This window comes from Rhea americana, unplaced genomic scaffold, assembly GCF_003343005.1.
Source record: "Rhea americana isolate MKP2758 unplaced genomic scaffold, rheAme1 scaffold_18, whole genome shotgun sequence".
Taxonomy (NCBI): domain Eukaryota; kingdom Metazoa; phylum Chordata; class Aves; order Rheiformes; family Rheidae; genus Rhea; species Rhea americana.
This window is the reverse complement of record NW_028185927.1, coordinates 7,325,653-7,341,655: the sequence shown is the minus strand read 5'-3', so window position 1 is coordinate 7,341,655 and position 16,003 is coordinate 7,325,653. Positions and strand designations below refer to the sequence as shown.

General features: G+C 40.4%; 1 protein-coding gene across 9 annotated transcripts in view; it reads right to left on the bottom strand.

Annotated features, from left to right (window-relative positions):
- The window catches only part of YLPM1 (YLP motif containing 1), a 32,784-nt gene extending 20,966 nt beyond the window's left edge, over positions 1 to 11,818 (bottom strand). For 8 of the 9 annotated variants that reach the window (XR_014895461.1, XR_014895462.1, XM_085301741.1 and 5 more), the window contains exons 1-5: positions 11,545 to 11,818; positions 9,854 to 10,048; positions 8,239 to 8,987; positions 3,905 to 6,307; positions 151 to 256 (exon numbers count right to left, since the gene is read on the bottom strand). Coding sequence is in view for 7 of the 9 variants with exons in the window: in XM_085301741.1 (XP_085157867.1) it covers positions 151 to 256; positions 3,905 to 6,307; positions 8,239 to 8,987; positions 9,854 to 10,048; positions 11,545 to 11,706 (3,615 nt within the window). In the remaining 2 variants the exon portion in view is untranslated. The remainder of the gene's footprint in view (positions 1 to 150; positions 257 to 3,904; positions 6,308 to 8,238; positions 8,988 to 9,853; positions 10,049 to 11,544) is intronic. The other variant, XM_085301746.1, reaches the window with a different exon arrangement.
- Between the last annotated feature and the right edge of the window lie 4,185 nt (positions 11,819 to 16,003).

The window sequence follows — 16,003 nt, the reverse complement described above, 5'->3', positions numbered from 1 at the left end:
ATCTAAGTAAGGATTTTTAYTGGTTCCTGGTCACTTTGCTTAGTTTWGTTCTTTGGACCTGGAAAATACCAYAGAGTGCAGAACTGATCTGAGATACACATTACAGTAGTAACACCAGCATGTTATTAATTTAACRTAAGATTAATTTACCTGAAAGGAACCTGGCCTTGTGCTTGTATTCTGTGATCGAGGAGAGTCCTGTGTTGAAATGTCAGGGTCAAACTCTTTCAACTTCTGTAGCTGTTCTTTTTGCTCTCTGAACATGAATCACACGGAAGTGTTATACGAGCGTGTAGCTTAAGTGAAAACTCAAAAGATTAAAGAAATCAACATTCACAGTGAAAACAACATATTATAGTAGTGTTAAGGGCCAAGTCCAAGGAAAAAAAGGATATAGGCAGCCTCTATATAGTCAACACTATGATTCAGAAATCCCCTGGGGTTTGCACCCACCTAACCATGGAGGTATTACATATATAAATGGAGGTGGTATATATAAATACACTATCTGTCTCCTTTTTTGATCATAACGTTTCTTTGTGACAGTTAGCTCTCCTTCTGTGCTTGGCCAGAGCCACTCCACTTTGACAACAAAGTGCAAAGCTGGATTTCTAGCTTCTGCCCAGCCCTGCCCTGCAATCYAGAAGGCCAATGAAGACGAGTGCCTAAGTGCTCTCAGTGACTTCACCTGGGCTACATGCTGACAATACTTAAGCCAACATAAAGCACAACATAGATTCTGACATTTAATTTCAAAGCACTGATGTTAACTTTTGTTTGATTGTTTTGTAAACCCAAATACTATTTACTATACAACCCATACATAGTYTATAGAGCAGAGACCAAGACCAGTAGTGAATAGTAAAATCACCAGATTACAAAACTCTGTTCAATATGACTTCCCTTCCTTTCAGTTCTTTGTTAGCACCTTTTCATCTATTATTGCTACTACTTCTCTTTTCATATTAATTGTGCATATTGAACCAGTGCCTAAGGAAAACAAAGAATGGACTCCTCTATAGTAGGCACAACGAGACCATCCTGACTAGCAACGTATCTGCCCAATGTTTAACGCAACGGGAACTCGGCTCACAGATAAGTGCCCCAAGAGTACAAAGAGTAAACAACGCAATTGTGAACGCTCTTSTATATGGTCTTCTTTACACCTGCCTTTGGTGTTAAGACAGATAATAAATCCAGAACACCACGCAGCTCAGAGTATGCTGCCTTATATGCAATAAAAGCAAAGCCAGGTGAAGGCTTTATAGTCTGAGATGAAAGCAGTTATGCACTGGATTACTGGTATAAATCTTGGCTCAAAAGAATTGTAAGTTGGTTCCTTATTTTCAGGTTACTTCTACTGTTCAGACTGGGGCSAGCCACTTAAAAGAACCTGATGTTTCTACGTTTAAACATTTCAGCCCTTAATAAATTATTAATTYAGGCAATGATTCCCAAACTACAGACCATTTGTTTGTTGTGTTGGCTTGCAGTCAATCACATTAAACAGCAAAATATATTCCTGGTAACCTGAGGACTCACAATAAAGTTTCAACTCCTCAGGAAGTTGAAAATGATCTCTTTATCCAAAGCATTTGGCAAACACTGCTTTATAACACAGGTTTCACTGTTACTAACACCTGCRAAATTAACCGAATTACAGTGAAAGATTAAATTCTTCAGAATAACAGTTCTCCCATCCCTTTTTAAAAACAATTTTTTTGCACTTCTGTGTGTAACTAAGACCTTCCATATGGAACAGAGGCTTAGCTTTCTTACTCATCTGAAAGCAAAAGTTTCAAGAAGAGTGGAAAATGCCTCTGCACTTTCAACATGGTTAAATATAAATGTAATAACGATTGTAAACATTCACTGTAATCTACAACATAATTAACCATCATTTTAGCATAAATATCTTGCTCATGAAATTAAAACCCTGTCTTTTCTAGGTACCATTCCTTAGCTATCTCTCAATAGCTTGTGAATAGGTTGAAGCACACGAATCTCTGTTTTTAGGGTGCTCCCTCTCTTCTTTACAATCTCCCCTGAAATCTCATTTACTGAAAATAGTGCAAGAACTGTATCTTTCCAGTTTTCTTACGAACACATTTAATGTTCTGTGAACTCAAACCCAAACATTTAATGCACCTATACCCATGCATCAAATCACAMAGAAAACACTTGGTTAGAAAGTATGTGCTCTCTTCCTTCTTATATTCCTCAATTTACTGAGCCCTACGACACTGCTGATATTTCTTTCAAAATAAATAATAGATTATCCACTTAAGTATCTACTAAAGCTTTAGAAAGCCTAGTAGCTGCTTTTTAAAATGAGGTATTGGCAAACTCTYGCATTCTAAGTTTGCCTTGCATTCATCTTCTCCTGGCTGCCTATCACCACTATTATGATTCGTCAAACTTGACAAAACTATTCACTCAGGATGCCAGAGTTCAGACGAAGTGCGTTGTGAAAAACCAACAAACCAAAGCTCGCTTAATTAAAGAGTGAGCAGTATACAAAAATCAAATAGATCCCATTTTGTGAAAGAATCAGCTTACTGTAGATCTTAACATACAAGTATTAAAAAGCAATTACCAACAAGCTCTTCTGAGTATAATAAAAAGAACAGTCAGGTGATACAGATAGATCTATTCTTGAGAAGTAACAAACGTGGAACAGCCTACGGGGAAGGGGGCCACTGCTTCTTTAGTTAAGGAAAAAAGTCCATCCACAAAAGCATTGATGGAGATACTCCAAAAAACTAGTTCCACATGAGCTCCTATGATGATGTTGTGGCCCCCCCAAAAAAAATCATCCATAGGGGGAAAAGGAAAAAAAAGCACCCACAGCATCACGCTGTTCTGATAGCTCCACTTTAGATATTTAATGGGACAGCTGTTGAGGGGGAAGAGAACACACTTCAGGAGCATGAGCAGCAGAAGCACCAGGCAACAGGCTCTCGTGGCATCTGGCTTGCAATTCCCATTACTGGATAAACATCCAAAATGGAGGTTCCAAAGTTTGCTAAGGTCATGAGTTTTACAAGAGTAAATCAGCACAGTTTTTGCTTCCAATAAAACAGTGAATGTTATTTTCAGGCTTGGAAAAATATCTGAGTAGGTGAGACACAATGAACTCCTGGAACTTGAAATGTTTGTGGTGAAAGGTGTCTCAGTCTAATGTTTTGTTCCACATTCGTCATTCGTTCTCCCAGTATGTGATCTGCGCTTCCCTACAGGGAGCCAGTGTCATACTAAATGCCAAAATCTTCACATAAGCTTTTGATAAAAAAATCAGAATAATTTTTTAACAAAAGAGCTTTAAAATTGGTAATTTTTATATGTAAAATATAATAAAACAAGAGAACACCTATGAATGTGTATTATGTTCTCTGAAAAAGGCGTGAAGAGAACACAGAAGAGAACACAGTCAACAATTTAAAAAAATGCTCTGAATCTCAAAGGCAGCCCATTCCTGAGAAGACTTTGAAAGCTTCATTCACATCCAAATTGCTGGAAGGGGTGGTTAAAGCTACAGTATGACTGACTTGCCAACTTACGAGCTGAAACTGTAGGGAGGATTCACAGTCTCAAGGAAAGCTTGGGACATCAAAGTTTACCTACTYCTAGTCAAACAGTGTATTTAATTTTCATTGGAAGGAAAGAGGAAGATAGGTCAGAAACACAAGAGTCAACTCATTACAACATGCTAATGCATCACAACAAACTTTTATCACAAAGATGTCCAGAAGGAAATTAGCCCCCCCCCAATACCATACAACCAAAGTATATCAGCTCAAAATTCTACAATTAATGTAGTAATTATCAAAATGGATAAAGAAATGAAAATAAACCTACTTAGCAATTTTTATTCCCTCAAAAACGACAGGATTACACAACTCACCGAAGCATTTTGAGCTCCTGGGCAGCCTTCAGAATTATCTCATGCTGTCTTTGGCTAAGGACCATCACTCCCCCCAGTGACTGTTCAGAGTCCAGGTTTGAATCTGTTCCCAGTATATCAGAGGAATGTGAAGGTGGAGGAAGGGATGACTCCAGCTGATCATCCAAAGGCCGTAGTCTGTCTACGTCATCTGGATACCATCTATCAGACAGTCGTTCCCTCTCCCAATCAGTCCTTTCAGGAAGATAGTCTTGCTTCTCCCGCCATGTGTCATATCTCTCTGGATACTCTCGAACCCTTATCTCTCCCCTATCTCGGAGGTCTCTGTCATAATGATCCCTGTCCCTATCCTCCCTCCACCTATCTCCACGGTATCTGTCCAGAGGTGGAAGAGGTGGCAAAGGTGGTAGAGGGGGGATATCCAACTCACGGTTCCCCATTTCTCTATCATCCATAGGTCTCATGTCCCAGTCTCTATCCCATTCTCTGTCTAAATCTTGATCATAAATATCTGAGGATCTTCCAGTCCTGTCCAGATCTCTATCTAGTTCTCGTTCCCTTGGCTTTTCCCAGTCATCCCACCATGAATCTCTTCTGTCGTGATCAGATGATAAAGGAGGTAGTGGCGGTAGAGGAGATAGTGGTGGCAATGAATGATGGGATGGTAACCTGTCATCTCTATCATAGGGATCTACAGAATCATCATGATATTCAGAGTTGTGCTCTCTCCAGTACTGTTCTCCTTCCCAATCATCTAATTGTTCATGCTCCAAAGGAGGGGCGTCTTGATTATCTAAAGGAAATTCCTCCTGCATGCTCTCATCTTCATGACTCCAAGGACCCCTGAGCGTCTCATCTCGATGGTACGGAGGCAATTTGTCTGAATCGTCTCCTAGGTGAATTGGTTTATCTGTATGGCCTGTTTCAGACCTACCTGGTTCCCTCTCCCGGCTATCTGCCCGCCTGACAGGGCCCCTCTCCCGACTACCTGCCTGCCGGACAGGGCCCCTCTCCCGACTACCCGCCTGCCGGACAGGGCCCCTCTCCCGGCTGCCTGCCCGCCGGACAGGGCCCCTCTCCCGGCTGCCTGCCCGCCGGACCGGCTCCCTCTCCCGGCTGCCCGCCCGCCGGACCGGCTCCCTCTCCCGGCTGCCTGGTCGCCTGATAGGACCTCTTTCCCGGCTGCCTGCCTGTCCCCTGTCTCGGCTGCCTGTCCGCCCAACTAACTCTCTATCTCGGCTAGACATAACCCTCTCCCGGCTATCTGACCGTCCAACCGGTCCCCTCTCTCGGCTGCCTGATCGTCCATCCGGCATTCTTTCCCTGCTGCCTGACCGCCTGTCTGGCATCCTCTCCCAGCTGCCTGCTCTCCTGAACATACCCCTGCCACGGAAGGATGCCTGTCTAGCCTGTCCTCTGCCTCTGTACATATATCCTCTGCCACGGCCGTCGTCCATCCTGCCCATTCCTCTGCCACGGCCGTCATCCATCCTGCCCATTCCCCAGCCACCGTCCATCCTTCCCATTCCCCGGCCACCGTCCATTCTGCCCATCCCTCGGCCGCCCATCCCCCTGCCACGGCCCATTCCCCAGCCACGGCCATCTCCATACCCTCTGCCACGGCCATCATTCAGTCTGCCCTGTCCCCTTCCTCTGCCTACTGGTCCCTTGCCTCTATCTTCGTGCATAAATGGCCCTTTCCCTCTGTTTTCTGCTCCAGGTAGGCCCTGATTACTATCTGAAGCAAGCAATTGACTGTCTGTGGAATTCAAATCCTGATCTCCTGTTACAGGGGTTATCATACCTCCTGCTCTTGTAATACCTGACTGCAGAGCTACAGAATTATTAGAAAGGGATGYTGGTTTCTGGTTCTGAATTGGTGTAGTAGTTGTTGTGGACTCTTCTACTTGCTGGTTAGGATCATGTGAACTCCATGTCCACTTTTTAGGAGGGTCTGAAATAATTTCTTTGACTTCAGGTTTGGATGGTTCCTGCTCTGTGYTGGTCAGGTCCTCACTGGGCTCAACAGAACCTGCACCTTTTGCATCAGGAGCAGACTGAGTTCTATTCAGAGTCTGCTGATTGCCAGCYATGTCTGTGAAAGGCTCTTTGTTTTCTGATCTTGAGTCTGCTTGTGAATGCTGCTGTCCCAAAGGAGGCCTGGGTCCTCTCCACCGTGGACCACTAGGTCGGGACCCATGTGCATATGATGTGTTTTGGGAAGTATAGAATTGTGCTGCTGGTCCTCGTGGGATAGTCCCCCACCTACTTGAAGAATGTCCGTCTGCATTCTGTCGGTCAAAACGTGACCTGTACCCTTCTGAGCGCTGGGAGTCAAAACGAGGCCCCCTCTGTCTTGAGCCTTCAAATTTCTCATATCCTCTTCCTCGAGGTCCGTCAAACCTACACATGAAGTAATGGTAATTTTAGTCAAGTGTGTATCTCAAAAATCTTCCAAAAGGCATCTTTATCCTAGAAAATCACTTTTATATTCTGATGTGCCTTAGGATCAAATCCTACTGAACCAGTACAGAAGCACAGAGACATGGTCGTCAATTTAGTACTGTCCAATGAAGAGCAGTTTAAGCTACTTGTGGACTATGCAACCCTAAAAAAGAAACTTGACTTATTTCTCAGGATTGAAATTTGACTTGTAAGGACAGCTAGCAAGCTGATTTGAAAAAGGCATTCAACTTTTGTTTTACAAAACTTTTGCAGAACTCAACTACTTCTGTTAAACTTCTTTTTTGATACTGTTCAACAAGCCTACTTAACTACAATGATGAACACAACACAGAAAATCTATAAACATCGTTCTTTCAGGAAGTGCAGGAAATCATGATATTGCCCAGATCTATACAAGATAATGTACCTAAAACAAATATATTTTTACTTCATCACTTTTTGAATTCCTTATAACCATTGTGACTTGAATATGGGAAACAGGCAAAACAGCATAAAGAATAATTTGTACAATCATATTTAACAAAGCCCATCTAGTTAAAACCCCAGTTATTAAAGCATCAGTTCAAATACTTTTTTACATAGCAGGCTAGAAAGAATCAAATTCATTTTATTCCAAATACAGAACTTATGCCTGAAGTTGAATTACTTGGATGTTTAAGACTCACAATTGAGTCTTATTGGATTCGGATTCCTTATTACTCAGTTACCAAAACTGGTTGAATGGTTGCAGAATTTTCTGTATTAGTATTAGAATTAGAATTTTCTGTATTAGTGAATATTTTACCAAATGAGATCATTTACACAACCTTGAAGTGTTTTAATAATTCTAATCTGTGAACACTTCAACACAAAGCAGAAAGCACTTTTAAACCAAATTGCCTTTATTTGGAATGAGAGAGAGAAGCTGAAAAGAATAGGAGGAAAAAGAAGAAATTACAAAGTGCAGTGGTATAATATCTTTGATTTTTTTTTTTTTTTGATTTATGTTTGCAGGATCAACTTTTGCATGGAAGGAACAGGTAGGAGAAAAGGTCGAACACTACAAGAGGTACTTCACCCCTGAAAGACAGAGAATTAGCTTAAGCAGATTTTTTAGAGCTTCTTGGGAAAGGTTCATTGCTAAAAAYGGGCAAGGGAGCGTCTTTTTATATATCTAACCATTATCTGGGACTTCTTAGCTGACATAGTAGCAGGTAACACAATTAATATTAAAATATCCCAAGTYCAATCAAAAATTCATTAGAGCGTTGTTTTATAATACCTATATTGAGAACAGACAGTAAACATGTTTGGGAAGGCTTTAATAAAGCTTTAGTCTCTTCATGCAACCAAAATGCAGGAATGCATGAAGGTAACAGTAATTAAATACTGTAAACATGCTCAAAACTAAAGCTGTTGTAAGCACTTTCTATGAATTTTTTATGGTCCATAGCTCACGGTCACAAAATCCAGCTCTCTAAACCAACACACATAAAAGACACACAGTAGCAAATCAGAAATACAGTCTGTTTCAGAACTGTACACCAAAAAACAGGACCAGAAACATTTTTTTTAAACCATAAGGAGATTAAAAAATTATTTCAAGTTATAACAGATTCATTTATACTACTAGCAACTCATGAATTATTACTCACTAAGAATCACTTTGGAAGCAAAGAAAAGGAAATAAAGCAACATGAAAATATGATTGTAAAATCTAGCAGAGCTTGAAATACAGAAATAATTTAATGGAATGACAATGGGGTTTTTTGAACCAATATGCATCACATCAACCAGTCTTGATCAGACAGAACTAGATGTTGGGTTTTGCAGCCTGCAGGCTTCTAGTCTGGAACATGTATAAATCAACAAAACAAAAACACCCTTACCTAGGACCTCTGGGGCCTTCAAAACGTGCTCCTCTGGGAGGATCTGGAAGCAATCCACCTGATCTCACTGGTTTATCCTGCATGGTAGGTCCATGTGTTGAAGACACTGCAGAAGAGGCTTTCAGTTCCACAGATCCTCGCTCAGATGAAACAGAGACAGTTTGTTTACTAAGGTGAACTTGAGATTTTCCATGGTCTGAAGAACCGAAAGATGAACTTACTTGAGAATGATAAGATGAATGGTAAGATACAGGTGAACTAGCTATTTTTGATGCATAGGTACCAGGGGTGGGAAGCAGAGCTGGCCTTGGTGTCTCAGTAGATTGACTGCCTTGAGAACTGGATCCTGAAGGGACAGAGGAGTTAGACAACTGAGGCCCAGAAGAAAGAGGTGGGGGGACCAGTGGAGGTGTAGTTGAAGGTAAAGTAGGAGGCATAATAGGAATGCCACCTTGAGCAGTTTGAGAATATGGAACAAATGGAGGTGGCAGCGAAGCATTTGCAGGGTACTGAGTCTTCAGGTTTTGGAGTGAGTTCACTTTCTCCTGCAGATGAGACTGGGTCACCTTCATCTGTTCATCCCATGCTTTCCATTGTTTTTCATACTCCTGAAGCTGGTCTTTGTGAGGGTAAGTTTGAAGCTGATGCTGCCATTGTTGGTTCATTGATCGCTCCCAGTCTTTATGAAGCTGCTGGAACTGTTTCTGCTGTGCCTCATAATGTCGCAGCTGCATGTCCACTGACATTGTCTGCAACAAAAAGGTGGGAATTTGTTCAGCAAAGCCTCCTTCAAGCAGGAAATATCTTTCACTATATGCAGATACAAGTACTAATATCCCACAGGCTTGATTTCATCTGAGATTTTTAGGGGTTACTCTATCAGATTTTTTTAAAACAAGGGAACAGGCCAAGCTACAAAGAGATACTTAACATACAGATTCCCCCAAACCAGAAAAAGTTGACTCAACTATCTAATACCAACTTATGGAACCAGAGCAGCATTCAAATTCTAATTAAATACTTAGAGATTGTTAATAGTTATATTTTTATCTAAGTTTGTTCTTAAAACTTTTTTTTTTAATTCTTACTGATCATTTACATCAAAAATAATGTGCATCAGTGATTTTTTTTAATTACTTTAACTGGAGATTTTTGGCATCTATCTTTACTTCATCACCATCGCATATAATTATTTTTATACTACATAATGTTGTAAGAAAGGGCACTTTACCCATCATGCAATCACCTGATTACCTGATTTTTTTTGTGAACTATTTCTCTAGCAGTAAAATGTTCAAAGCTGAGCAAATTCAATATCGTGCGCATATCGTGATGCTCAGCTCGTTCCTATATCACCCAGGTATATCTGAAAATCTTATGCCAAGTACAAAGTCTTATATTTCTTGTCCTATTGAAACTTCACCCAGTGACTCTCAAATGTTTTTTTTAAGTTGAGTAAGAGTAGGAAAAGGGAATATAGACTCCTGCTCACGCATAAAAAGCAGCTAGACAAACGAGCTGACCATGACAAATATTCAACTACTAATTTTTCAGCAGATCATGAGTGTTAGCTCATCCAGGAAATATATCAAATACTATCTTCTCAGTGGTTCACCTGTAAGTGTGGAGGCTGTTGCATAATCTGTTGATACTGTTGTACTATCTGCTGCAGCTGTGCATGCTTCTGCATTATTCTCTGATACTGAAATCCAACTCGATGGTGGGGATGCTGCTGCCATTGAGCTGCTGCTGCTTGCAACTGCTGTAATCTCAAATCTTCTTCAGGGTCATCAGGAGGTTCAATATTGAGCTAGGGAAAAAGGCAAAGACCATAAAAAGGGAAAAAGGGGAAGGCCAATGGTATCCTGGGGTGATTAGGAAGAGTGTTGCCAGCAGATCAAGGGAGGTGATCCTGCCCTGGCTGGTGAGGCCTCATCTCGAGTACTGTGTCCAGTTCTGGGCTCCCCAGTACAAGAGAGACATGGAGCTACTGAAGAGAGTCCAGCGTAGGGCTACAAAGATGATCAGAGGGCTGGAGCACCTGCCCTAGGAGGAACGGCTGCGAGAGCTGGGCCTCTTCAGCCTGGGGAAGAGAAGACTGAGGGGGGATCTGATCAATGTGTACRAGTACCTGAAGGGAGGGTGTCAAGGGGATGGGGCTAACCTCTTTTCAGCTGTCCCACGTGACAGGACAAGAGGCAATGGGCAAAAACTGACCCACAGGAAGTTCCATCTAAATATACGGAGGAATTTCTCCACTGTGAGAGTGATGGAGCACTGGACCAGGTTGCCCAGAGAGGTTGYGGAGTCTCCTTTTCTGGAGATACTCAAATCCTGCTTGGATGCAACCCTGTCTAACATGCTCTAGGTGATCCTGCTTGAGCAAGGGRGTTGGATTAGATGATCTCCACAGGTCCCTTCCAAACTTACTGATTCTTTGATTCTGTAAAGCCCCTTCTGTCAGAAGAAAAAAAGTCCCCATTTGCAGGAACTTTCTGAGCGTTTGTTACTTTGTCACTCTGTATTTCAGTGTTCTGGCCACCCAGAACTGCTGAATGTTGATTTTTATTTCATTTATTCTTAACATGAATAGTCCGATCTAAAAGTTAGGCTGATGGGAATTAGGACTTCCATACATACAGAAGCTACCTACAGGTAAAAGATTACTGCAGATCTGCTGTTCCGTTATTGCCCATAGTAAATTTGAGCACGCTGCACTTTTTCATGATGAGGTGAAGTATTTCCAAGTGCATAACTTTTGCCACACGGTAGGAAGCTGCACACTGTTAGTCAGTGAAGCACAAGCTGCAGGGTAAGCTATTACTGTACAGTATCTGTTCAAACATCAGAGTCTACAAGCAACATCCACTATATTGTAACTGTCATTAAGCACTCTAACAAAAAATACTCTGTGCGAAGTTCTTGACTTTCAGACAAATTATAAAACACAGAGAGGAGACAGAATTAAGGGAAAAAGAAAACATGACGTCTAAAATATAACTTTCCCTGATGACTGAATGCTTAATTTTGCACTTCATAATCCACAATGCATTTCTTATAGTCAAAGATGACAACGCTGGAGAATATGCAAGTCAAGGTCAGTGTGCGCGTATGATTACATACATCTACATATGAGGGTATATATTATTTTTAATTAGTACAGACTTAAAGACTGTTTTTTTAGATTGTTTACCACATTTAGTTATCATTAAAGTGTACATGAGGATCTGACAGAATTATTTTCCTGCTTTTTGTGTTTTCTCAGCTAGCATAACATAAGGAACAGCATCTCTTTACAAGGCCTACCTGCGTTTCACTGGACGTAAGAGAAGACTCATCTTCTTTGGAAGCTGGAGGCAGGGACTCGTTAAGTGGAGAAGGTTCAGACTGCTGAGCTGAAGCACTCATTTTCCCTTCTTCAGACTTTCTCTGCTCAGATGTATCCTTCACCACCCCTGGGCCTTTCATTTGCTGCTGTCCCTGAGCATGGGCCTTTGCCCTCTGCTGCAGGCTGAGCAGGTGTTGCTGATACCAGTATTGCTGCTGTTCCTACAATAAACAGAAAATTTCTAAGACAGACAGCTTTCACAGGAAAAGACATGAAAATCAATTCAAGACAGTCACTAGAATCATGCAGAAGAAACATACTCCAGAGAAGTGCTTAGATCTGAGAACTCACTTCATCATCATCAATATTGCAGTGAGTATCAAAAGATCTTATCAAAATTTAGACACTGCTCTGTGAGGCATAGTACTCCCTGGAGAATTTATTTCCTATCCCAAAGAGCTTACAAGTAACAAAACCAACAACAAAAAGCAGAAAGATGGTTAATAATAAACCAAATTACCAGAAGCATGTGACAGGTAATGCAATTATTTTTTGTGCTTTTTATTCAAAAATACATTTATTAAGAGACTAAATTAGGTGAAATGAAGGGGAAAATGGAGAGACGTACAAACAAGGGAGCTGTAAAAAGGAAGAAATGTGCAAAACCAAAAAGAGTATGAGCAGAGAATAACACACATCAAGTAGACTGAAAATGAAAAGTAGAGAAACTGTGATGGAGAGATCTGGGTGAGAAGGGGAGGGAGGAAAAAAGGCTGTAGAAAAAAAATCCCAATCAGCAAACAGAAAATAGTGAGAGTTACTTATAATCTGAATTCTGATTAAACTTCACTTAACAGCTGAAAAGGTGAACAGATACAGCAATGCCTAAAGAAGTAAGAAACTGGTTAAGTTTTCAGTTTTACATATTTTAGGTTAGAAGTAAGAGTACTCCTGGCAGATGGCAGTAACTTCAAACCATTCTAAGTGTGAGCTGCCACCAACATAAAGAAGGAAGAATRTCTCAATGCTTGTGGGATGGTGCATAGTAAGAGATCTGAGTAGGGACCTATGGTTCACTACAAGAACTATCAGGTATCAAATGAGACTAACAGGAGAGATTCAAAACAAGCTGGAGGCAGCTCTTCAGCCAACAGAGTCTTCTGCTGTGGAACTCCCCAAAACAAAACACTGCAAGTGCTGAAATTCTGTGCATTCAAGATGCAGCTGCATAGGCTCATGGAAGAAAAATGCACTGACAGATTAAAAATAAAGACACCAATCGTGATTAAGGCAGTTCCTGAAACAGAACTGTTAGAGGGCAGTGGGGAAGCATCACTATACACTATTAAACTCTTCTCCAGGCATCTGCTCTTAGTCACAGTCAGTCACTGACAAAGACAAGATCAGATGAAGGTCTGTGCATTTGGTCTGACCCAGTTTAACCATTCTTATGCTCTCATGTCAGCCCCAGCGACTTTGAGATTCTGTGACTGCTCCACATCTTTCACATCCTCTTTGTTTTTCTTTTCCATACAGTCATGCACTGTTAAGAAAAAACCTATAAAAAYCCCACTCAAAAACAGAAAAGAAACCAAGAGAAGAGGATATCTGAAAATGCAAGTGTGATAACAACACTAGTAGGTGTTGTCTGATGAGATTCCTCAAAACTTCAGTTTCAGTCCATTCGATTTATTTTAAAACAGGTTTAAAAGAAGTATATGAAGTTTAAGCTTCCTCTAAAAGCTTACCTCATACTCAGAATAGGAGTGATGGTTTCTAGTGGTAACAGTCTAGTGGACATAATTTAAYGTGCAGCTGTATTTTTTAAAAAATACTTCTGCAAAGCTATAACTTGAGATGAGGTGAATGAAAGGAGAGGCTATACTCCTTATGTTCATCCCGCAGTAACTTCTGCCAAGAGTCTTTGTAACACAAATAGGACTCAGAAAAGCTCTGATGGCTTTGGTGCAAGGCGTGCACTCGAACTTCAGCATGGAGCCTCTCAGAAACCTCCAACAACATGCTGTAATAAGTACTACTTCTATATCCAACACCAGGGAGGAGCTTACATCCCCAGCCCTGCAAAAGCGGATTCAGTGATCCCTTTGAAAAGGCATTAGAAGGTAATCTAACATGACAGTGCTGGATGTTACGCTTCTAGATGAATGACTGAGAAGCACCTGCCCCACTGCGATGGAATTCTCMTCACCCACAGATCCTTTTTGTTTCCTCCTCATTCTAACAAATGGATAAAGGGCTAAAAATCATACGATCAGTAGCTCATACAAAACCTTTAAATACTGATAATATCCTGTCATGTATTTTTCACTGCAGATAAAGTCAATAATACATATATATGGCAGTTTCTAACTGAAAAGCATGAAAAATGTAAAAAAAAGTAGATTTCTACAGCTTAGTCTGAACACATCAGAAGCRTTAGTAGAGTAGACTCCTGATGGTGAAAAGTGCAGCTATCTGAGGGCTTCTGGTCTCCTCAAGATGACTGCCATTCTTCTAGTCCAGAGGATCACAGTCCTTAAATCTAGGGAAGGTATCACYGTCAATACGTGCCTTCTGCTCTCTTTGGTTGACCAAGAGACTATTCCTGTCATGCGGAAAACACTGAACTCAGCACTATCAGCTCCTGACCAGAGCACATACCACCAAAAACACAACTCTGAAACATGTAAATCAGATCCATTGGAGAATCCCAACACAGTGGGGTCTGTGCATGTTACAGTGGCTTAACGTTCAAGCAAGAGGAGACAAAGACTCAAATTGCAGTAACAYGTCATCTCCTCTGCTGCCTCTTTACTCAGTTCTGCAAGCCTTTATACGTTCCAGTTCTCAGCACTGGTCCTATAGGCTAGCAGAGAACGCTGCTGTGTTATGGCCTAAGGTCACCTAAATTCATTTTGTTCTTGTTTTTTTCAGCACTGACTCTGGAGACGTTAGGCCATAACACAAGGTCTACTCTGCGGGACAACAGGTCCTTCCCCAGCAAAGACAGTAAAAGAATGGTTTAGCACCCTTTATAAAATAGGGAAAGGATTTTCAAAAGTGCAGCAGTCTGCTGAAATGTGATGTGGTGAAGCTAAAATAGCTTTAATGGAAATATAAAAATGCACACTTACAAGTATGTATCCACCCACACATTTGTTTACTACTCTACACAAATAGCAGTATACAGTACCTAAATTTCAAATGCAGGATGCCACAGGCATTTCAACAGCACTTACCAAAAAATGTTTCTAATGGTAGAGAAACAAAAGAATGTTAGTTATTCTAACTGTATACTCATATAAGAAACTAGGCTAAATTCGCAATACCGCCATGGAGAGCGATATACTATTTTTAGAAATGAAATGGAAATAATACAATATTAATTAATGATAAATTGCATAGTATTTTCTATGTTAGGAGACAAAAAACAGCAAACTATTTGGCTGCAGCCATTGTTATTGTGGGATGAGAAAAGAGAAAATTGTCCTCTATTATCAATTAAAAAAACTTAATAATACCTTAAAAGGGACAGAAGTTATAGTATTTCCCTAGTCAGCTTTTAAAATCACTAGTAAGAAGGCAGCCCTAAGCTTTGGTTTTGCTGTTGCTATTGTGTAAGGATCTACTGCTCAAAACCGTGTCTCTCATTACAGCCAAAGACAAATGAAATTGTATYTTTTAACAAAAAGGTCACCAGCAAAATACCATAGGTCTTTTAAACTAACACTAAATCAGCACGAGAGTCAACAAGTGGCTTAAGTTGTATGCATAAACATTTATAAACCAGAAAATGTAAATTTAGGTGATGCTTTTCAGCTAGTATTTTGTTTCCTCTATGGGTGCATTACAGTAACGCATTAATTGTGATTATTCTGGAGAGAAGAGAATGTTTGAGGAACAATTATATACTGTAAAAAAATTTTAAACATCCATGGAATCTCAGGCTAGTTCATGATGAGTATCTGTAAAGGGGTAGAATCACAATTTCTAGTTTAATCTTGAGTTTAATAATTTAAGAATTCAGCAAGCAGCCTCAACACTGAATTAACATCACTTTCTACTTCAGATTTCTCAAACTTTTCGTTTTGTCACCAAAAAAACTGAATGAGTCCCATTGCTATCACTGTAAAAGATCAACTAGTACCTCAAAAACCCTTACAGAACTAAGTTTGTGACCTAAAAGCACCATTTTTTTTGAGAGTGATTAACYGAAAGGTGCAAACTTAAAAAGATAACATTTGTGTACATATTCACACAATGATGCATGAACATAATTTAAAAGGTGTCCCAGAGATTAACTACTTTAAAACGTTTGTGATCTTGAAATGATGCTATGGGATTTTTGCAAACTTAGCTTCAAATCAGAATCCTAGGATCAAGTTGCCAAAAACGTGTGTATTGTAAACTTATAAAGATGAAGTCTATTAACTTTTC